This window comes from Oryctolagus cuniculus, chromosome 5 (genome assembly GCF_051225735.1).
Source record: "Oryctolagus cuniculus isolate XC-2025 breed Fujian yellow rabbit chromosome 5, ASM5122573v1, whole genome shotgun sequence".
Classification (NCBI taxonomy): domain Eukaryota; kingdom Metazoa; phylum Chordata; class Mammalia; order Lagomorpha; family Leporidae; genus Oryctolagus; species Oryctolagus cuniculus.
In genome coordinates, this window is record NC_142871.1 from 117,986,047 (window position 1) to 118,009,849 (window position 23,803).

Here is a 23,803-nt window from a genome sequence, read left to right on the forward strand (position 1 = left end):
ATTGTCCACGTGGACCATGTGACCTTTGCTGGTGCCAAGGATGTGGACAGTCTTCCAGAGCTACTTTTTAGGTCTGAGAGTAAGGGTAATTTCTTACAATAAAAGGCGTGTTATCTAACTAGAATAAATGGGAAGGGTCAGATTAAGGAATAGTCTATGTTTTAAATATTTAGCAATCTAATATTTTTATTAATTTGTAATTGCAAATTAATAAGATTTTACCAGATAACCTGTATTAAATTTATTTCAAATTTACTTAGGGTGGCTAGGAAAAAGCTCAGTAAACTACTCAATTAAGTAAAACCTTAACACAATTAGTAGAAAACATAGGATTCAAATTATATAGGAGAGGAGATTCAAGGGGCAGAGAGGATGGTTAATAGCTACCGAAGTGTAGTGGGACAGGAGGAATAATGTCTAATGTCGTATAGCACAGTAGGATAAGTATAGTTGACAAAAATTGTGAATTTCAAAATAGCTAGTGGGATGATTTTGAATATTCTAAATACATTAAAAAATGAAATGATTTCTTTGCCAATTACCCTGATCTTATCATTATGTATTGTACATATGTATTGAAATATCACCACTATACCCTATACAATGTGTACAATCATTATGTCAATTAAAAATAAAATGTCTTAATTGTCTAAATATGAATGTATCTATAAATATGAATGTATATATATATATATATGTAAGTAGAAAATAACCTAGTGATACCTTCTAGATTTGGTTATGTCCTGAGAGTGTCATTAATAGGGTGAGGTTGATTTTAAGATGGTTTTTCTGTCAGAGGATCCAGGACCATATGACCATATGACTGGACATTTTTTTTTTAATATCCCATACTTTCTGTGGGTCGGGAGTACAGGCGTGGCTCCCCTGGCTCCTACAAACCTCCAGTCAGAGTGCCAGCCAGTCTGCGCATCCACTTGGAGGCAGTGCTGGGAAGCACCTGCTCCCCGGCTCACTCGGTTCGGGGCAGAATCCATCTCCTTGCTCCTGTGGGGGTTGCTTCTTCAAAGCTGGCAACAGAGCTGCTGGGCTGTAGCACGAGACTGCTAGCGAGATGGAGTTCCTGGAAGGTGCTGCAATCGCGGAGCGATGCATTCATAGTCACAGGTCCTTCTCTCTGAGTTGCAAGCAGTCTGCAGCGAAGACTGGGTTCTGTTATGATAAACCCACCCCCAAGGGAAGGCAGAAGGAAGCTCTTGCCATCAGAGAAGGGCTATTTCACCTTGAGCTCCTAAGAACTGGTGCAAGCACTCCTTCAGCTCCCATGAGCTTTTAGTCAGTCCCAGGTGCTCCTGCACATGATCAAGTTAGAGAGACGGACCCATTCCTCCTGCTCATTCCCTGAGAGCCCCACCCAGCACACCCATCAGCCCTCAAGGGCTTCCCCCAACAGGTGCATGCTTTCCAAGCTTGTTTTAGGAACAGAGACCAGCACACCCCATGCCCTCTTCTCTCATGGGACATTCTTTTTTGTAAATAGGAGAACACAACCATGTAAATAAGAGAGTGATAACCATCAAAAGCACTGATATGAGCACTGAATATTTGAATTTGGACTCTAGTCAAGAAGGGAATCATTATAGAGCAATGATGTATCATGTGATCAATCCTTTTTTTTTTTTATTTGACAGGTAGAGTTAGACAGTGAGAGAGAGAGAGACAGAGAGAAAGGTCTTCCTTCCATTGGTTCACCCCCCAAATGGCTGCTATGGCTGGTGCTGTGCTGATCTGAAGCCAGGAGCCAGGCGCTTCTTCCTGGTCTCCCATGCAGGTGCGGGGGCCCAAGGACTTGGGCCATCCTCTACTGCCTTCCCAGGCCATAACAGAGCTGGACTGGAAGAGGAGCAACTGGGACTAGAACCCAGCACCCATATGGGATGCTGGCGCCACAGGTGGAGGATTAACCAAGTAAGCCACAGCGCCGGCCCAATCCTTCTTTTCTAAGCTATGAAAGGGATGAACAAATGTCTTGCTTTTCTTAGCACTTAAGGCCACACACAAAACTGGAACTTCATGGCTCAAGTTGAGGACAGCTCTTCAGTCCAATAGGAGAAGAGAGCAAACTGATCTAGATAAGACCAGTGTCTCAATTCATGTAGTTAGGAAGAAATTGCTATACTCATATACTTTTTATTCTATTGAGATTTTCAGCTGTTTGGGTGAGGTCTGCCTACATTAGGGAGGATGATTTGCTTTATTCAGATGTAAATGCGAATCTCAGCCAGAAGACTTCCATAGAGGAACTCAGAATGTCTGGGCACCCTGCAGCCCTGCCAACTTGATGCATAAAATTAACCATCACAGTCACAAAAGAGGACACCCATTTTCTACATGGACTCTGTATTGCTGTATTGTATCTCAGACAAATAATCTGGGAAGATGTCGAGCCTCTTGTTTTGATAGAAATCTTCACAAGGTGAAATAACTAGATCCAAGATTCATCTCTTTCAGTTGAGATTTCAATAGTTTCCTTTTTTCTTTTTCCTTTCTTAACCGTGAGAATCTTTGCTGATCTTTTGCATCTTCTCTAGGTGACCTTGACTTTGCTCTTTCAGGGAACACTCTCCCATCTTTCTCTGGATTATGTTTTAGGATCCTAGACCCTGGAAGTAGGCTGCAGGGGTCCAAATTCCTGTGTCCACCACTCTCTGGTGGGCTTTGAAAAAGTCAACTCTTCAGTGTTTCAGTTTCCACATCTACCAAATGGAAATGATACTTAAACGTTCCTCATGGTGGTGTTATGGGGTTTAAGTCAAATAAAATATAGAAAGTACTTAGTACAATTCAAGCATCAAGTGACTACTCAGCAAATGTTAGTTATTGTCACTGTTATTACGTACCTACAGTTATGATTTGGTGAAGTTCCCTCATTTTTGTTCTAAGGATGGTAGGTCACTGTTTTCCAGTAATCTGTCAGCCAGAAACCTGGTTGTCATTCTTTATAACTCTTTCTCTATTGTTTCCTTTTTTGTGTTCATCAAGAAATATTGTCTATTTTCATTCCTGGATAACTCATGAGCCCATATTCTTTCTTCCTCCTTCACTGCTGTCACCTTACTTTATGATAACTTCAACTTGTGCCTGGAATACAGTGAAAGCTGTCTCATTTGTCTTTTAGTTGCTACTTTTGTCTCTACAAGTTATTTTTTCTTCCCTTGGAGCCAAAATCATCCTTTATCATGCTGCTGCTCAAAACTCTTCAGTGGCTTACCATTGTTCATATAAAAATGTCCAAAATTTCTGCCCTGCCTGCACATTCTGCCTTGTTTTCCATGCTAATTCCTACCCTTGCACCCCAGTAATATCCTGCTTTCAGTGTAATAAATGGTTAATATAGTCTTGATTTTGCATTTTTTACATTTTTGAGTACCAAAAGAAACTCCACTTTGTTAAGTAAATGGAGAGCTACATAGGCAAGAAGCTCATAATTTTGCCTTCAAAGAGAATTCTTCTATATGCATCATCAAAGCAATACTATTAATAGTACTGCTTTCAGCTTGTCATGGAGAAAGAGTATCATTGAATTGAGTATTATATTCAGTATTTGTTAAAATTGGATTTTACCTAGATCCTGGCACTTTATAATTTTCAAAGCTTTTTCCCATTCTTTCCTCTCATCTAATTCCCACAACAACCCTGTGAAATAGGAAAGACTGGGATTATTACTTTCATTTTAGAGATGATGAAACCAGTGCCTTGAAGAAAGGGAAACTAAATTCATTTCATCCTCTTCATTGGCTTAAGATGTGCATGAGGGTGCTTCTGTTTTATGTATACATAGCTGTTATTTACCTGTGGCAGAAAGACTCTGTTTTATTTTAATTTTTATTTACTTTTAATTTATTTGGGGGAGAGAAAGAGAGAAAGAGAGAGGGAAAAAGAAATGAATGAATGAATGGATGAATGAGAATGAATATCCCTTGCTCTCTGATTTGTCCCTGAAATGCCAACAACAGAGGATGGGAACTCAGTTTGGGTCTCCCATAAGGGTAGCAGGGATTCAAATACTTGAACCATCACTTGTTGTCTCCCAGGCTGAGCATTAGCAGAAAGTAAGAACCAGAAATGGAGCTGGGACTTAAACCCAGGCACTCAGGTATGGGGTATAGGTGGCCCCAAAAATGTCTTAACTGTTGCTCCAAACACCATCTTGCTTGGGCTTTCAAAGCAGTCATCTCAATTTTAATTTTTCAGATTACTGTAGGATCCCAAGGGGGCTTTTATTCCTCATGGCTCCCTTTGTATCTCTTGATAGAGACACAAAGAATCCTGTTCTTTTATTTTCCCTCCAGTATTTTTATAGAGTTACATGAGCTCTGTGATGACATATCTGCAAACATTTGCTTTTATGGTTTCTGCCTTTAATTCCATGTTTAGAAACTTTTTTTTTTTACACAGACTATCTAAATATTTACTTGTTTCTTAGTATGTTTATTCTTTCTCTTTTTCTCCTCTTCACATTTGTGTCTTTAACTAGGATCAGCAAACTCTGGCCGCTGGACCAAATATGGCCCACTGCTTGTTTTTGTAAACACAATTCTATTGAAGCACAGCCATGCTCAATTGTTTAGGCATTATTTTTGGCTGCTTTGCACTACAGTGACAGAATGGAGCAGTATGACAGAGTCCACATGGCCTGCAAACCCAAAACCCTTTATTGTCTAGTTTATTACAGAAAAAAAGAGTGCTGACTTCTACTTTAATCAATCTAGAATTTATTTTGAAATAGTTTAGGAGTCAGTTATCCAATTTTTAAAAAATGGCTATTTTTTCAACACTGTTTATTCAACCACGCAATTGTGGTAGGTTGAAAAATTACCTTCAAATGTGTTCACTTCCTGATACTTGGCACCTGTGAGTGTTGCCTTATTTGGCAAAAGGGACTTTGCATATGTTATTAAATTAAAGATCTAGAAACAGGAAATTATCTTGGATCATCCAGGTGAGTCTGGTGGAGTTACAGTGGTCTTTGTCAAAGCAATGCAGAAGCAGTCTGAGAAAATGGCCATGCAAGCGAAGCGGAGGCAGGATGGATGGGCTCTGAAGGTGAAAGAAGGGGCCACAGTCCAAGGCAGCCACAAGAAGCTGAAGAAGGCAAAGGAATGGATACACCTCCCAGAGTCTCTAGAAGAAATCAGCCCTGCCAACACTTTAATTTATATCAGCAAAATAAATTTGAGCCTTCTGTGTGGGGAGCAACTGGGAGCAACTCGGACTAGACTAAGTTACTGGAATTAAGACTTATTCTATGTATCCGCTCTCCCACAATATGGCGCTGGGAGAGGAGGAGACAGCTTCTGCACAGCTGCCTCCAGTTCAACCAACAAGCTGCGGGACCTGCCCCTGATTGGAGGAGAGCAGCGTACTCGGCGTGTGGGTAGCAGAGTTGGGATTGGTGGAAGAGGACTATAAAGGAGGAGAGAGACAACATGCACCAGGAACATCTATCTGAAGGAACACCTATGCAGCCCCCGAGAGAGCCGGCCGGCGGTGTGCCGCTCCCCTGCGGAAGTGGGGAATGTGGCAGGGGGAACCGCCCTTCCACGGAGGTGGAAGGGTCGGTAGCCAACCCGGGAAGAACCAGCAGCAAACCCAGGGAGGGCCGAGCAGACAAAAGAACAGCGCAGGGTCCTGTGTCGTTCCTCCATGAAGAGGGGGAGCGACATTCTGATCTTCAGAACTACAAGATAACACATTTTTATTGTTTTAAAATATAACTGTTATGGTCTTTTGTTGCAATAGAAATTGGAAATGAATACAGCAACATTTTTCTAGAAATGTCAGATGTTACCTTTTTCATACACTAAATTCTTATTTGATTAAGATACAGATTAAGGTATAGGCATTTCGTGTAGCAGTTAATATGCTGCTTGGATTACCCACATCTCATATCAGAATGCCTGGGTTCAAGTTCTGGCTCTGTTCCTGAGTCCATCTTCTTGCTAATATTATCCCTGGGAGGCAGCAAGAACTTGAGTCCCTGCCACTCATGTGGCAGACATAGATTGAGTTCCTGGCTCCTGGTTTCTGTCTGGCCCAGTGCCAGTTATTAATGGGCATTTAAATAGTAAAGAATTAAGTTTGATAATGTTCATAATTACATTTTTATATGAGAATAAAATATTTGTGATATATTAAATAAGGAAAAGTAAAGAATCCATGTTTAACATATATGTCTTTTAGATAAGGTACTGTGATGTCATCATGTTGTCAAATAATATATGACTATAATACTACTAAAAGATGTTCACAGCATATTAAGTAAAGGAAAATGGTACATATAGAAATAGAGTTTTCTTGGGGCTGGCGCCATAGTGCAGTAGGTTAATCCAGTACTGGCATCCCATATGAGCACTGGTTCTAGTCCCGGCTGCTCTTCTTCCAATCCAGCTCTCAGCTGTGGCCTGGGAAAGCAGTAGAAGATGGCCCAAATGCTTGGGCCCCTGCACCCACATGGGTGCATGGGAGACCGTGAAGAAGCACCTGGCTCCTGGCTTCAGATCAGTGTAGCTCTGGCCATTGTGGACATTTGGGGAGTGAACCAATGGAAGGAAGACCTCTCTCTCTGTCTCTCCCTCTCACTGTCTGTAACTCTACCTCTCAAATAAATAAATTTTAAAAAAACTTTAAAAAAAGAATTATAGTTTTCTTATGTAAATATGAACAACATATGAACAAAAGAAAGGGACAATTTGAAATATATTAATCTGTTACATTTAGATTGTTGGAAGTTTTATATACTTTTTTGGCTTCTTTATATTTTTCCTTTAAACATTGTATATAAGTTCCTTTTCTAAAAATAAATTGTTATTAAAATTTAGCCCTTTTTATCTTTACTGTCACTTTGACCCCAAAGCATAACCCTTAGCAATGATTATCGAAACAATTATCTCTTTGAGAATGTACCTGGAATTCTCTGTACTTTCTGGATAATGAACAGCAAGCTAAGCACTGACCATGTGGATTTTCTACCTCCATCTGAAGGACAGTCTTGCTGAAGAACCTGAAATCCTCACAGGAGCTTGGAACAGATCCCAGATGTTCTCGCTTATCTTACCATGCGCTATTTCCTGGATTTTTGAGTTTTATTCTTTGATTACTTTCAGTCACTTACTTTGAATCAAAGGAACAACAGTGACGCTCCAATTGGGTAGAAACAAAGCTTTGCTTTTCTTAGCTACTTCTAGAAAATGCTGTCAATCAAAACGTGGCTTATTGCGCCATCCAAATACCTTGGTTAACCTTGGTCTCAGCACATGTGCCCAAAGAATAGTGGACTCTGTCTCCACACTGGAACAAATGTGCTTTCTTTTCCCTTGCAGTGTAGAACTATTTGCTTATCAAGTGTGAATGCAGCCAGCAGCTCTGTGTGCAGAGGATTGCTCTGGCACACCTTTCCCCAGCTGCAGGCTCACAGTCCTTATGCAATCAGGACTCCCAGTGATGAACCCAAAGAGATGCAGGAAGCTCACATAGGGATTCATGCAGGATCCCCTGCCAGGTTTTGTCTTCACTCAAGGAATGAACCACAGCAGCTGGTTCTTATGGGCGGAGGGAAATGAAAGATTCCTGTTTTCCATTTCTGCCCATTTTGTCTTCTGGTTCATGTCAGTCTCTTCTTGAAGAGCCAACCCCGGGGTCAATCACCTCTTCTGGGAAGCATCGCTAGAAGCAATGTTCTGTGTCTGTGTACCAACAGACCCTGGGGTCCTTTTCTCTTAAAACTTAGCCTTGGGATAGGTGTTGTGGGCACAGTTACAATGCTAGCATACCATATTGGAGCACAAGTTCAAGTCCCAGCTGCTCTGCTTCAGATTCAACTCCTTTTTAGTGAAACTGGGAAGACTGAGGAAGATGGCCCAAGTACTTAGGTGCCTCCACATGGGAGACCTGGATGGAAGTCTTTGTGCCCACCTGGCTTTGACTTGGCCCAGCCCCTACCAGTGTAACCCTTTGGGTAGTGAACAAGCAGATGGAATATACCTTTCCCTCCTTCCCTCCTCTCCCCCTGCATTTCAAATAAATAACTATATAAATCTTTACCAAAAAAGGGGAGGGGTGGCCAGAGTCATGGTGTAGCATGTTAAGCCTACAGCTGTGATTCTGGCATTCCATCCCATATGAGTGCATTTCTGATCTAACTCTCTGCTACTGCACCTGGGGAAGCGGCAGAGGATGCTCAAGTACTTGAGCCACGGCCATCCAGGTAAAAGACCTGGATGGGGTTCCAGGCTTCTGGATTTGGCCTGGCCCAGCCTCGGCTGTTATGGCCATTTGTAGAGTGAGCCAGCAGGTAGAAGATCTTGCTCTGTCTCTGTCACTGTAACCCCACCTTTCAAATAAATCATAAAAAAGCAGAAAGAACTTACCATGATGCACTTACGATTTTTGTCTGCCTGTTTCTTTCTTAACATTTAAAATTTATTACTATAAAGAGGACAGATTTCATGTATTTTGTAGATATGAGTCTAAGAATATGACACTACTTTCCTTCCTTCATCTCTCCCTCTTCCTTCCTTTTTTCCTTCCCTTTTAATTTTTTGTGGTATTCTACTTTCAATTTACCTTATAATCATGGGCTTACTGCTCCTCTAAATAAAGAGTTCTACAAGTAAAAAGTAGAAAGATCACTTCTCTGCAGGAATATAGACAAGGGTTATAAACAATAATCAAATCAGAAAATATAAATTTCGCTCATATATATTAAGTATTTCTTCCTTTTCTTTGCATTCTGCTTGTTCTTGTACTGGCCAAGGGCACTGAAGGAAATGAATTCTCGTTATGTTTATCTCGGTGCTTGCTTGACAAATGTTCATCTATGCATAAGAAAAGACAGCATTCATTGTTTTGCTGTGCATAAGGTCAAGCTACATCTAGAAATAAGCAGGAAAAAATTTCCATATATTTGAGAATAATATTTCTAACTCTTTTGTGAGTTCCTTTATAGTTATGATGTGAACATATTTTAAAACATATGTGTATGTGTATGTATATGTTTATGTGTATATGTATGTCTATGTCTATGTCTATGTCGATGTCTATGTATATAGTGGCACTGTGACATGCTGAGCTAAATCACTGGCTACAAAGCCAGCATCTGCTAGGGCACTTTTTTGAGTCCCTGCTGCTCCACTTTCAAACCAGCTCTCTGCTGATGCATCTGGGAGGCTAGTGGAAGTGCTTGGGCCCCTGCCCTTATGTGGGAGATCCAGATGGAGTTGCAGTCTTCTGACTTTGGCCTGGTCCAGCCTGGCTGTAACAGCCTTTTGAAGAGTGAACCAGCGGATACAGGATGTGTCTCTTTGTCTCTCCCTGTTTTTCTCTGTAGATCTGCATTTAAAATAGATAAATCTTTTAAATAACTGTATGTATTTCCTAATTGACAAATAGTAATTGCACATATTTATGGGGGTACAGTGTGACATTTCAATACATGTATTCAATGTGTAGTGATCAGATCAGGGTAATTGGCATATCTATCACCTCAGACAGATATCATTCCTAGTGTTGGAGACATTCAAATTTCACTTTAATGAAGTGATTCTTCCTCTCTCTCTCTCTCTCTTCGCCCTTCCTCTCTGCCACCTTAAATGCTTTGGAAAGCTCTTGGCCGTTATTCACTTGGAACAAAGATTTGAGTGCTACAAAATAAAGAATCAGGGGACAACTAGTGATTTTAAAGTGTGTTAACCCACAAAGATTATTTTCTTTCTCTCCATGCCCATTTGGTGAGAATGGTTCTCTGGAACTGTGTAATTATGGATGAATGGCACTGAAATGCTCAAGTAATAATTTGTAGGAATACAATTATGAGTAGAAGTCATTAGTGGGAGTAAATGAATAGTTTGTTGGTTAACAGGTCAACATGGAAAGCCCAATGTGGTTAAACATTGTATTAAATTACAAGTTAATATCCTGGCCCCTTTTCATTTGAGCATATTTATAAATTGTTGAGCTTTTAAACTGTATTTTATATGTTTTTTTGATTGTGGCACAGAAAGGAAGGAGCCACCCATTCTGAGTTTCAAGAGTTCCATATAGAGAAATGACTCATATTTGAGATGTGGACAATGCTTTCTTCATCAGAGAAGCCAATCCACCTTGTGTGGCATTTAAATTATAATTATGAAGTAATGAATATAATTTTTGAGGATCAAAGCTAATTTTATACAGTTAACTTACAGTTATTTCCAGGGGCTGGGATTCCATGACTTGCCTCTGTCCCTAGTTTCAGAAAATCCAGTTTCAAGAACTTGTTGCTGATATCTCATTTCTATGTGATCCCCTCCTTGAAGCATTTGAAATCCCTATTTGTGCAGTCTATTAAAATAAATCCCAAAAGTAAGCAAAAATCTCAAACAGTTCTCACTTTAGAATAAAATTATTTAGCATCAATTGGAGTTTCGCTAACTCCTCAACAGATGTTTATGTTTTATGTTTTTTTTCTTGTTTTTTTTTATAGATATTAGTCACTTGGAGATATATATATATATATATATATATATATATATATATGTTTTTAACTGATTGTCCAGAAGAAAATATTTTAAATAGTTGATTTAAATGACTATGAATTGAATGCTAATCATGAGTCTAGGACTGTGTTAGTAATTGAGACATATGTTCCTATAAAGGAAACACAAGATAATGGCCCTGTGTTCATGGTATTAGCTATTAAGATAGAGAGATAAGAAATATATGCTGCAAAATTCAGAGAATGATTTAGTACTGAAATATATAGTACTGTCTATAGGTTGTATAATCATCTAAGTCTCCCAAAGTCTCTGGATAGTTCAGTGGTGATAACGTGATTTTTGCTGCCTGTATCTCCTTGATATAACCAAAACTCCAACCCTTTTCAACATTGGCTTCTGCTTGCTATAGACGCTCCTACAACATAATTCATGTGAGTTCATCAACCATTTGGTCTCACATAGTAACTACAAGGCATCTTTCAGGTTCCTTTCCTCTGGCTTTGGCTTCCTTCGTTGCTGTTCTCTACTCAGGAAGGCAGTAGGTACTGCCTCATTTCTGCCACTGCTGCTGGCTCCTGCCACAAGAATACTGAACACATGGGTCCCAGGGTGCCAGTTTCCATTATTCCCAGGTTGTGAGCCCCAAAGGTGTGGGAGCCTCCACACTAGTCAAGGTCTTCCTGATCACCTGGACTTCAGGATTTGGGGGTACTTATTTCTCCCTGTCTCATTCATGATTATGCTTATCAACATATTTGTGGGACTATGTTATATGCCAGAACCGTGAGGACTGTTGGTGCTTGATGGTGACGAAGGAAAGCTATGGGCTTCCCTGTCATGTTTGGTAGAGGAGAAAATGGGATTATAGTGAGAGGGGTCAAATGGCAGTTGGATTAAGTAGTAGGAAGGAGAGGGACATGGTACCACAGTTTGTCTTCTCCAGACCCCTGTTGGAGTTTAAGCCCCATTGTGAGCTCTTTGGAGGGTAAAAATTTAATCTGACTATTGTGTCTAGAATTGGGGTGTTTGTGAAGTATTTAGGGTTAGATAAAGTCTTCAGGTTGGAGCCCTTATGACTAAAAACTGGTAACTATAAGAAGAGAGAGAGAACAGAGGAAATACACTTGCATGCATGCTTCCTGTTTTTCACCATATGGTGCCCTGAGCTGCCTCAGGTTTGGGGTAGCAAGAAGGATGTCATCAGATGTGGGCCCTCAGCCTTGGACCAGAATTGCCAGACAAAATGAAACTCTTTTCCTTGTAACTACCCCAGTCTGTGGTATTGTGTTACTAGAAATAGAAAATGAACTAAGGCGCAATGTGACATGGCAGGTTGTAATACAGGATTTGACTAGTCAGTAAGGGTTGGCAGCATTTCCTGAAATCAGGTTGAATATGGTTGAGCATCATCCTAAAGAATGTGGCAGAGTGAGTTGATGAGGGAATCCCAGACAGAGGAGCATGAGGTGCAAAAGCTTCCTGGAGAGTTCCTTTGGGATCTTCCTTCAGATTTAGTCATGGGTCCATGTGGTAGGAAAGCTATGGCAGAGGCAGAACCCAAGTCAACTCTGTAATCCTCTCTCCCCATTTGTTCCTTTTCGCAAGCTGCTTCCCCCACGCAAAGCAACTCAGTGGTCCACCAACCACCCAGATTTGCTTGGGCCTGCCTCTACCCCAGATGTACACAGAGATTTTGCTCAAGTTAGGATTCCACACCTTGGCAAGGTCTGCAGGAGGAGATCTAAGTGCTTTCTGAAATTCATGGAAGAGCTGGGGTTTCTGCTATGCTTTGGAAGGAAAGTTGAGAGGAATAGGGAGCTCACATAAGTAGAAGGGACAAAATTGGTAGAGGGTAGAGGTGGCAATGATCCCATTAAATGAGAAAAAAATAGGAATCTGGAATTCCTGGAGTAGAGGGTTTATTATGAAGTTAGAAACCATGCTTTGGGATATGAAACTGGGGCTTTGTTACTGTGTATTATAGTAGGCTAATGAACAAAGAAAGAATGTAATTAAAAAACTTAGCAAAAACTTTTTCAAATAATGTAATGAGTGTCCTAACACAGGGAATTTTTATAATTATTTTGATATTTTCAGTTTTGGATAATGATAGCTCATCCAAATGTGATTATTTCCTATGTATCTAGAAACATAAGAATTGGTCGGCACCATGGCTCCATGGCCTAATCTTCACCTGCAGCACTGGCACCCCAAGTTCCAGACCCAGTCGGGGCGCTGGATTCTGTCCCGGTTGCTCTTCTTCCAGACCAGCTCTCTGCTGTGGCCTGGGAATGCAGTGGAGGATGGCCCAAGTCCTTGGGCCTTGCACCCATATGGGAGACCAGGGTAAGCACCTGGCTCCTGGCTTCAGATCAGCGCACAGCAGCCATTGTGGGGTGAACCAACGGAAAAGGAAGACCTTTCTCTCTGTCTCTCTCTCTCACTGTCCACTCTGCCTGTCAAAAAAAATAATAATAAAATAAAAAAATAGAAACATAAGAATGGTACTCAGGAAGCATCAGGTTTGATGTTTTATGCAAATACATGTGAATGTTATTTTTTCCGTAACATAGTTATGGGATTTCACTGTTTTCTAGCAGCTCTGTGAACATTTGAAAAGGTATAAGTTAGTGTTAATGGTTAAAAATGCACTTCCAAGATCCTATGTGATTTTTTTCATTAATTCTGATTCGACAGTTTTTATAAGAATGATTAGTTAAGAAATATCTTTGTTGTCTCTACTTTTTTTTTTTTTTTTTTTTTTTGACAGGCAGAGTTAGACAGTGAGAGAGAGAGACAGAGAGAAAGGTCTTCCTTTTTCCCCACAATGGCCACTATGGCCAGCACGCTACGCCAATCCGAAGCCAGGAGCCAGGTGCTTCCTCCCGGTCTCCCATGCGGGTGAAGGGCCCAAGCACTTGGGTCATCCTCCACTGCACTCCCGGGCCATAGCAGAGAGCTGGACTGGAAGAGGAGCAACTGGGACAGGATCCAGTGCCCCAACCAGGACTAGAACCTGAGGTGCCGGCGCCGCAGGTGGAGGATTAGCCTAGTGAGCCGCGGCGCCAGCCAGTTGTCTCTACTTTTGATTCTGCCACGTGCAGCTTTTGTGTTCTTAGGCACATAAGGAGTTGATTGTTGCATATTCACTGTTGTGAACCACTGATCACAGAGTTGATAGCATTTTTGTCTTTGGTAAGCATTTTTCTCTGTGAAAGAGATTTTTCAAGAACAAATCAGAGTAATTCATATATATATGCATATATAATAAAGAAATTTTATTTCATTTTACTGTTCCCAAAGGTTAAGATATATGAACAAGGAATAAAATTAAAATTATTTTTTGAGATGATTTATGTCTTAATTTTCACCTGCCCTATAATTAGAAATTTTGAACTCTGTAAATTTTTTTAAGATAAAATTATTGCCCGAGTAAACTTCAGAAATTACATCATTAACCCAGTGACCTTTCTAAACCTAAAACAACATTATTGGTACAAAGTGCCTGCACACACACAGACAAATAAATAAAGAAGAAAGTTTAAAATAATTTGAAAATGATTTATCGTTGGCTGCCTCTGTAGTTAAAGATTCAAGTATTATTACTTTACTTTAGTGCAACAAGGGAGGACAGTAACTTGCTGTGGGCTAAAGGTAAATTATGATCTATTGCAAAGGAGGAAGGAAGTGTACTGAAGAAAGAGGAGTTGGGAGTAAGCCATGTGTTTTCTGAAGGATTGCATTGAAGAATGCCTTGAAAAAAATCTTTGCCTTGACCCTTGCTGGAAAAGGCCAGAGTAAACTGAGACAGATAACTTTCTTGAATCTGAGACAGTTAAGGACTAATGTACTGTGATGGATCTAGTCAGATGGATATGCCAGAATGTAATACAAACTAAGATATCTAGAGTCACAGATTCCCCCTTCTTTGACTTTACTTAACAATTCTATCCTGGATGCATCCAGATTTAAAGTCTGAAGTACTCACATGCACAGAGACTTAGGATAACTGTTGTGAAGTAATTTTGTTTTTCCACTCGACTTACATAGTTTGGGAAATGGGTAGAAGTCTTCATATTGAAAATTAGTTATAGGTTCTTACATCAATGAGTCTAAGAACTATACTTATTTGGAATAAAAGAGTGGTAAAATTTCATTCTTAAAATAGAGTGTGATTCAGGGAAGGCAGAGAAAAGGCTAACATATTTGGAAGGTTTATTGTGTGGCAATATCCAAGTTAGATGTTTCATAGATTCCTCAGTTAATTCTCTTAAAATCCTTTGGTGGAAGATCCTGTTCCTTCTGTTTTTAACTGAGGAAACTGAAGTCCACCCATAAGTGTGTTACCCAAAGGGCATGGCAGAATGTGGCAAAACTGTGGTTCAAGTGTAAGTTTAGTCTTATTACAATTTCTGTGTTTTTCAATACCTTGCAGTGCTCTCAGACTGCTTATATTACTACTTTTAAAATATTTGGGTCACCCCCCAAAATTTGAAAAAATTGATGCTTACTGATCCTGAAACTTTCTTTTCCAGGTTTTTCTTTCATATGATTCTTCACCTGAATAACATCATATTGTTAATAACTATTCAATTTTCTAATCAAGAGAAAGTCACCTGGCTTTACAGTAAAGATGCCAGTTAGGGTGCCCACATCTCATATTGCAATGCCTTGGTTCAGCACCAGTTCTGGCTCCTGATTCCAGCTTGCTGCTAATACTGGTCCTTGCATTCAGTGGTGATGGCTCAAGTAGTTGTGTTCCTGCCACCCATGTGCACTGAGTGTTTTTGGCCATAGCTGGGCCCATTGAATGCATGTGGAGGAGTGAACAATCAGATTGGAGTGCTTGCACTTACACACACACACACACACACACACACACTCCGTCTTCTCTCTCAAATAAATATATAAAGAAAAATAAATTTAAACAAATTTTCCTTGGGCTGTTTTAGGTTTGCTGCCAGAAGTACTTGTTACTCATCTTCGAGCAGCTGCTCAAGCCCAAGACACAGTGTTGGCCCTGGAAGATGCTGTGGACTGGCACCCTGGGGATGAAGTTGTCATCATCAGCGGGGCAGGTGTTGAAGGTGCCAAACCAATGGAAGAAATTGTTGTTGTGGAAACTGTGCACAATACAGACCTTCATCTTAGGTCACCCTTGAGGTACTGAATATTGGTGTTGGGACGTTTGTCTTTTGAAATTTTTTTTTTTTTTTTTTTTTTTTTTTTTTTTTAAACTTTTATTTAATGAATATAAATTTCCAAAGTACAGCTTATGGATTACAATGGCTTGCCCCCCATAACGTCCCTCCCACCCGCAACCCTCCCCTTTCCCACTCCCTTTCCCCTTCCATTCACATCAAGATTCATTTTCGATTCTCTTTATATACAGAAGATCAGTTTAGCATACATTAAGTAAAGATTTCAACAGTTTGCTCCCACACAGAAACATAAAGTGAAAAATACTATTTGAGTACTAGTTATAGCATTAAATCTCAATGTACAGCCCACTAAGGACAAAGATCCTACATGAGGAGTAAGTACACAGTGACTCCTGTTGTTGACTTAACAAATTGACACTCTTGTTTATGGCATCAGTAATCACCCTAGGCTCTTGTCATGAGTTTCCAAGGCTATGGAAGCCCCCTGAGTTCACTGACTCTGATAATATTTAGACAAGACCATGGTCAAAGTGGAAGTTCTCTCCTCCCTTCAGAGAAAGGTACCTCCTTCTTTGATGACCCGTTCTTTCCACTGGGATCTCACTCGTGGAGATCTTTCATTTTTTTTTTCCCCAGAGTGTCTTGGCTTTCCATGCCTGAAATACTCTCATGGGCTTTTCAGCTGGATCCACATGCCTTAAGGGCTGATTCTGAGGCCAGAGTGCTGTTTAGGACATCTGCCATTCTATGGGTCTGCTGTGTATCTCACTTCCCATGTTGGATCGTTCTCTCCCTTTTTGATTCTATCAGCTAGTATTTGCAGACACTATTCTTGTTTATGTGATCCCTTTGGTTCTTAGTCCTATCATTATGATCAATTGTGCACAGAAATTGATCACTGGGACTAGTGAGATGGCATTGGTACATGCCACCTTGATGGGATTGAATTGGAATCCCCTGGTATGTTTCTAACTCTACCGTTTGAGGTAAGTCAGCTTGAGCATGTCCCGAATTGCACATCTCTTCTAATGAAGAACTGGATTAAGGATTCCTCTGGGTTGCCTTTAGAAATCTCTCTTTTTTTTAAATAATAGGTAACATCCAACAATTTTATGTAGTACAAGCAAGTGGTATTTATCCCACGTAAGCAAGGCTGTCAGCATTTTAAAAAATCAATAAATTGGACATACTACACAAACTGCAAAAATGTTAAATGGTTACATCAACTTTTGTAAAAGATATTTGGCATAAAAAAACTGAGCAAACAAGAAACAGAAGAGAAATTCCTCATCTAGATAAAGATTATCTACCAAAACCAACTTTAATAGTGAAATTGGACAGTTTTCCCTTAAGTTGGGGAAAGGGGGAAGTGTCTTTTTCTCACCACTACTTTTCAATATTATGGTGGAATTACTAGACAGTGCAGTAACACAAAGAAAGGATACAAAATGCATACATATTGGGAAGGAAGACATAAAACTGCTAGCAAATGTCATTATTGTATGTATAGAAAATTCAAAAGTACATCATAAGTACCCCTGGAACAATGTTAGTGTAGCAAAGTGGCGAATTACATGTACAATTTAATTGTTGTTCCATGTATGGGTAAGAGCTAGGATTTGAAATTTAAAAACAAAATTAAGCATCATTTAAAATTGCATCAGGTTAAAAAGCAAATCCCAATCGGTGTCTTTTAACTGGACAGTTCAGGCCATTAACGTTCAATGTGACTAATGAAAAGTGGTAACTTTGCCCTGCCATTTGCCAAAGATAAGTTCTAATATATGCTTTGAATTCCCTGTGATCTTTTGCTGTGAGGTTTCCTTCCTTTATCTTCTTTCATACTGATGACCGTGTTTCTGTGTTTCTGTGTGTAACACATCTTTAAGCATCTGTTGCAGGGCTGGACGAGTGGCGACAAATTCTTTCAATTTCTGTTTGTTATGAAACGTCTTTATTTCACCTTCATTCACAAATGATAGCTTTGCAGGATATAATATTCTGGGCTGGCAGTTTTTCTCTCTTAGTACCTGGGCTATATCTCGCCATTCCCTTCTAGCTTGTAGAGTTTCTGATGAGAAGTCAGCAGTGAGTCTGATTGGCGATCCTCTGAAAGTAATCTGACGTTTCTCTCTTGCACATTTTAGGATCTTTTCTTTCTGTTTCACTGTGGAGAGTTTAATTACAACGTGTCGTGGTGAGGATCTCTTTTGGTCGTGTTTATTAGGGGTTCTGTGAGCTTCCTGTACTAGGATTTCTCTGTCCTTCTCCAAACCTGGGAAATTTTCTGCTAATATCTCACTAAAAAGGCCTTCTAATCCTTTCTCCCTCTCCATGCCTTCAGGAACTCCTAGAACCCGAATGTTGGTTTTTTTAATAGTATCCTGAAGATTCCTGACAATATGTTTTAGATTTCTAATTTCCTCTTCTTTTCTTTGATCTGACTGTATCCTTTCCTGTTCTCTCTCTTCTAAGTCCGATATTCTCTCTTCTGCTTCACCCATTCTGTTTGTAAGGCTCTCTATTGTGTTTTTCATTTGATCTATTGAATTCTTCACTTCAGTCACTATCACAGTTTCCTGTTGTACTAATTGTTTCGTTTCATTTTGATTCCTCCTTAATATTTCATTTTCACGAGAGAGATTTTCTATCTTGTCCATTAAGGCTTTATGTAGTTCAAGAATTTGTTTTTGAGAACTTCTTAATGTTCTTATCAATTTTTTGAGATCTGCTTCTTGCATTTCTTCTATGTCATCATCTTCATAATCTTGAATTGGGGTGTCTTTTTCATTTGAGGGCGTCATGGTGACTTCCTTGTTTTTATTACCTCGGTTTTTGCGTTTGTTATTTGGCATATTGGAGATATTTGGTTTCTTCACTGTGGTGCTTTTTCTTGTTATACTATGACTCTAGATTAAGTGGACTATCTGTTTTTGATGGAGCCTTAGGGCTTGAGATGGGTGTGGCCTGAGAGCTCTGTTTGGTGTCCCAAAGGTGACACTCCCAGGTTAGGAGTGGTAAATCTCTCTTTCTCTCTCTTTCTTTTTTTGATTCAAAAGGGAAGTAATTCCGCACAGCTGAACGAAGTTGGAGGTAGTTAGCAGGCAAATGATATACCCACAGGAGCCAGAGATCGGAAGCTCTTTCCCAAGGACCACACAGGGAATCTGTTTGGCCCTCAGAGTGGGTTCAAATTCTCCTTCAGTCTCCCACTGGGTTGCCAAAGTTACGGAATTGTAGCGTCTCTGGAGAGTACTCAGGTGAATTCTGTGAGTTCTCTCCCCCACCGTCTCTTTTTTCACAGTCTCAGTTCAGTAGCACCACAAATTTACTAGGTCCTAATCTCCTGTTAATTCGCCCCACCCAGAGTCAGGTTTTTCTGCTAGGCTCAGGGCCGGTGCAGACCTGAGGTCGCTCTGCTTATGACGTATGTCCAAGATGGCGCCTGCTCTTTGTCTTGCTCGCCCTTGAGAGGTGAGCAGAGAGAGAGAAACCCGTGTCCGTACCAGTCACCTTTTTTTTTTTTCTCTCTCTCTCTCTCTCTCTTCCAGTTAGCCTGGTGAACTTTTCCCCCCCGGGGGTCGTTCCCTCTAGTCTCCTCTCTCTGCTTGCCTGCCGGTGTCTCGGGCTATTGAGGTTCGGCTCACCTTGCGTTCCAGCGCTGGTGTGTTGAGTCTGCCGCTGGTGTCCCGAACTGTGGGCTCCCACGCTCTCCACACAGGTCCGCTGTGAATCACGCGTTCTGGAAGAGTTTCTTCTGCTGTTTCCTCCCCTACTCTTCCTTGAACCTGCAGTATCTCCACTTTTATTAAACTATCTCTCCCCGGACTATCAGTGTGCTCCCTTCCTATTCCGCCATCTTGCCTCCACCTTCAGAAGGGTATTTGAGAGTGTCTGTGGAGACCTATGTATTTGATCAATTTGCTGTTATTAATCTGTTGACTAAAAGGGGGATAAAACACTGAGAAAATGAAATTAGCAACCTGCTAAGTTTTCATCTGGAGGTGAGGTGTGATTTTGCTTTGTTGGGATGCGTTTGTCTGAAATGTTTTTATTTGAGAAATTTATTTACATGAAAGGCTGAGTTACAGAAAGAGAGAGAGAGGGAGAGACAGTGAGAAGGAGAGAGAGAAACAGAGAGGTCTTCCATGTGCTGATTTTCTCTCTAAATGGCTGTAATAGCCTGTGCTGGACCAGGCAAAAGCCAGGATCCAGGAACTTCTTCTGGATCTCCAACAGGGGTGCCTTCACAAGTACATTAACAGGGAATTGGATCAAATGTCCAGCAGCCAGACTTGAACTGGTGCTCATATGGGTGTCAGCACTGCAGGCTGTGGCTTAACTTTTGAGCTACAATGCCAGTCCCAAGATATTTGTCTTTCAGTGATGCCTTTTTACATTAAATAGTTCTAGATATTTTGACAAGAACATTATAAAGTATAAAACACTTCCAAGATTTAAACTTCTTAAATACCTTTCTTTTGTAGACTCTAGAACTTCTGTTTCATAGCAAGTGTTCAGTGTAACACAACAAATATTCTAATATCCATGTGCCTCTGCCCATCATTCACTCTTCTGGGTTGGAGTCTCTAAAGAATCAGACCCTCAAAGGGAAAGGGGCACACATTTAGGGGCTTACTATTCCTAATAAGATTTACAATGATGTCTTTAGATTATCTTCTGCTTTTACTTTTTTTTTTTTTCCTAGATATTCTCACAGCTTCCCAGAGAATTGGGAGGCTGGGGGATACCACGTCCTAAAGGCCACCGTGGCTCTGCTTAGTAGGAACATTATCATACAGGGCAATCTCACTACTGAGAGGAAGAGGCTTCTTGCTTCATGCCAGGAGATCAATGCTTCAGAAGGTAGGAAAGTATTTTTTTTTTTTTTTTGGAAAATCCAGTGTGTGCAAAAGCATATTTGCACTGTCAAATGATATGTGGCATTGCTTTGGTTGACCACTTCTGAGATAGAGTAAGTCTTTAATCTTTGAATGTCCATAATATGGTGTAGCTTTCAGGATGCACTTGATAAATTGTCATCTAACACTTTATGATCCTTCTTCCCATGCAGTCTGATAACCTGGTGAGACGGATAAAAGGAAAATAACTCAAATTAATTATTTCTTTGAGAAAAAAAATCCTTGTGAAGAATTAAATCAGGAGAGTCAATTAGCATTTCTATGTTATATATTATTATGAAGTTGATTCTAGGCTCTTTCTAAGATTCAAAGAAAACCATAATTCCAGAATCGTTGGCTCAGGCAGCACATTCTTATTGACTAGATTTGGAGCCCCTACCCCCACCCCACACACCCTTGCACCTTTGGGTTGTTTTCTAAGGGAACTACTACATATTTTAGGTAAGTGGTGGAAAAAGTCAATTTATCTTCTACTAGAATAACAGGCACTGAATCACACTGATGTGCCTATTAAACATCTATTTCAGGGATGGTTAGTTTAGTAGGTTATGTTTTGGTTTCCCAGGCTGTAGATTATGAGGCTTTCATATGTGGTGAAGACATCATTTGTCAACTTTGGTCTAGGATGGTGTGGATGTCAAGGATGACTTCCAGGCATGAGCTGTGGATGGATGATGAGGCTGTTCACTGAGATGGGAAGAGGAGCAGGTTGTGGAGTGGGAGAGTAGCAATCATGAGTTTAATTTTGTACATGTGGAAACTTGGATGCCAGACTAGCAACAGAGTAGAGATGTCAAGAAATAGCAAGATTGGAATGAAGATTTGAATCATGTGTGCATATCAGTTCATGCTGGCATAAAGGTTTGATGTCGTGGTTGGGGAGTTATTAGTACGGGAGATGAACTCTGACCTTATCCCCCCTCCTCCCATGTCATCAAATCACAAATGTGTCCTTCTGAAGAAGAAAGCTTTGACAGTAGTGAATTAGAATCCACTGACTGACAACTTTAACAATTCTGCCAAATTGAGATTTGCTTTCTATTTTGCTCTCTTGATAATTCTCAATTCAGTTGTTCTCAGATTACATTTTGGAATAACTTTGCATTTAATCACTCCCAGTGAGGCCACACTTTTATGTTTGAGTCTAGAAGTGTTATAAAGTTTTTAATTCCTAATGGAAAAGCACTGATTTCATCATCCCAAATCTTAAACAAGTCTACAGTATTCTCACATTAAGTCATTCTTTTGTGGGTGGTAGAACTATCGAACAGCGTGGCTAAATCCAGTGTGATGAGACCTGGCTACTGAAACAATATGGTTACTGGCACAAATAATCAGTTTAAATCATCTAAAAATAAAGCATCTCTTCATCTCTCTTTTACACTGTATATCCATTCATTCTCTTGATATTAGCAAATGAAGGGACTCTGAAATTTACTGGAGAATGGTACATTGTTTTTTATTACTGGTCCCTGTTTGATTCATTAATGTGGGCAATAAGGAGTTGATTTGGGATACTCTTTCATGAGGTTGGTTCACATCAGGAAATGCCAGTTGTGAGTAGAGAATGTTCTAAATCCTGAGGTCACAGCCCTTTGTAGCAGCAGTAGCTGTAGGTTCATGTAGTTTGCTTTCCTCACTAGCAGTGCAGCTGGGTAAGGAGGTGTTGTTAGTTCAGGAGTTCTGGAGCCCTTTGCCATTTGTATAGTTACATTATTACTAAGTCCCCAATCATAAACAACACAATACAAGGGAAACCCCACTGGACAGCTTAACACTAAAATAGGCTGTTATTATACCCAGTGGATCATATCTTTTCCCTACATTTATCAACCACGAGAAGGCCATTTTACCTCATACTGTCTCAAGGGAATCTCTTCAATTGAAGTAAGCAACCATTTTTGGTTGGATTTGTGGATTTTAGTTTGCCATTTTTGTGACAGTAATTAAGGTGATTGGTTTGGGAGTTTCTGGAAGAGTAGAGAGGAAGCTACATCATGTCTTACAAAAGATAATCAAAGAAAAGGGAATTAAGATTATTAAGAAAAACAAACAGTAATTGTCCTTTTGTACTGACCGTGCCTTTCATATGGGAGATTTGTCCCATATGGAAGCATGTTCTACAAGCTTTAGGTCTTCTAAACTTCATTCTGTATTGCAGGTAATCTGCAGAACTGTTTATATTCCAAGAGTGAGAAGATATTGGGATCCAGGGATCTGGGGGCCAAAGTAATCATTCAGTCCTTCAAAGAGGAGCCCAGCTGTGTCCAGTTGAAGGGAGTGCAGTTTCGAGATATGGGGCAAACTTTCCGTAGGCATCTGAGCTCTCTCACTGTGGTGGGAGCCGTGAAAGGTAAGGGGTCCATACCTATGCCTTTTTTTTAACTTTTATTTAATGAATATAAATTTCCAAAGTACAGTTAATGGATTACAATGGCTTCCCCCCACCCCATAACTTCCCTCCCACCCGCAACCCTCCCCTTTCCCCCCCTCCCCCCTTCCATTCATTTTCCTTTCTTCTATCATGTTAAAACACTGCTTGAAGAGGGTCATAAGTGACACTGAGATTTGAGGGATTCAGAGATTGTTGGTTGTTTATATTCTAGGTCAGTTATTCTTAATCTTCCATAAGCTGGAACAAATCACTTGGGAGCATATTAAAATTCAAAGTTATAGACATTCTTCTGACAGATTCTGCTCCAAGGTGGGCCTACCAATCTGAATTTTGATAATACAAACCTTATAATTCTGGAGCAAGTAGTCCAAGGAGTTCACTTCAAGAACCATGACTATACATGTGGAGTGAAACACACAACCCTTAGTTTTGAATCCTGCCTCTATATAGCATTTATTAGCTCTATGACTACAGGCAAATTGATATTGAATAGTTCAAACAATCAGACCATTAGTATGGTAGTGCAGGCCCAGCAGAAAGCACTTTTACATGCAGTTGCCTTTACTCAGAAGAATCTTTTTTCAAAAAATTATTTATGTTATTTTTATTTGGAAAGCAGAGAGGTGGAGATCTTTCATTCACAGGTTCACTTCTCCAATGCCTTCAACAGTTATGGCTGGGCCAGGTTGAAGTCAGGAGCCCAGATCTTCCCCTGGGTCTTCCACATGGGTACAGGGACTCAATTACTTGATCTATTACCTGAGTGAGCATTAGCAAGATTTCTGGATTGGAGGCTGAGGAGCTAGGATTTGGAACAGGCTCCCTGATATG

The 23,803-nt window shown here is 40.2% G+C and overlaps 1 protein-coding gene across 32 annotated transcripts in view; it reads left to right on the plus strand.

The window, feature by feature from the left end:
* Window positions 1-23,803, plus strand: part of PKHD1 (PKHD1 ciliary IPT domain containing fibrocystin/polyductin) — a 524,425-nt gene that overhangs the window by 183,982 nt on the left and 316,640 nt on the right. For all 32 annotated transcript variants that reach the window (XR_016234007.1, XR_016234005.1, XR_016234006.1 and 29 more), the window contains 3 exons: window positions 15,446-15,656; window positions 20,364-20,521; window positions 22,739-22,930. Coding sequence is in view for 22 of the 32 variants with exons in the window: in XM_089333174.1 (XP_089189300.1) it covers window positions 15,446-15,656; window positions 20,364-20,521; window positions 22,739-22,930 (561 nt within the window). In the remaining 10 variants the exon portion in view is untranslated. The remainder of the gene's footprint in view (window positions 1-15,445; window positions 15,657-20,363; window positions 20,522-22,738; window positions 22,931-23,803) is intronic.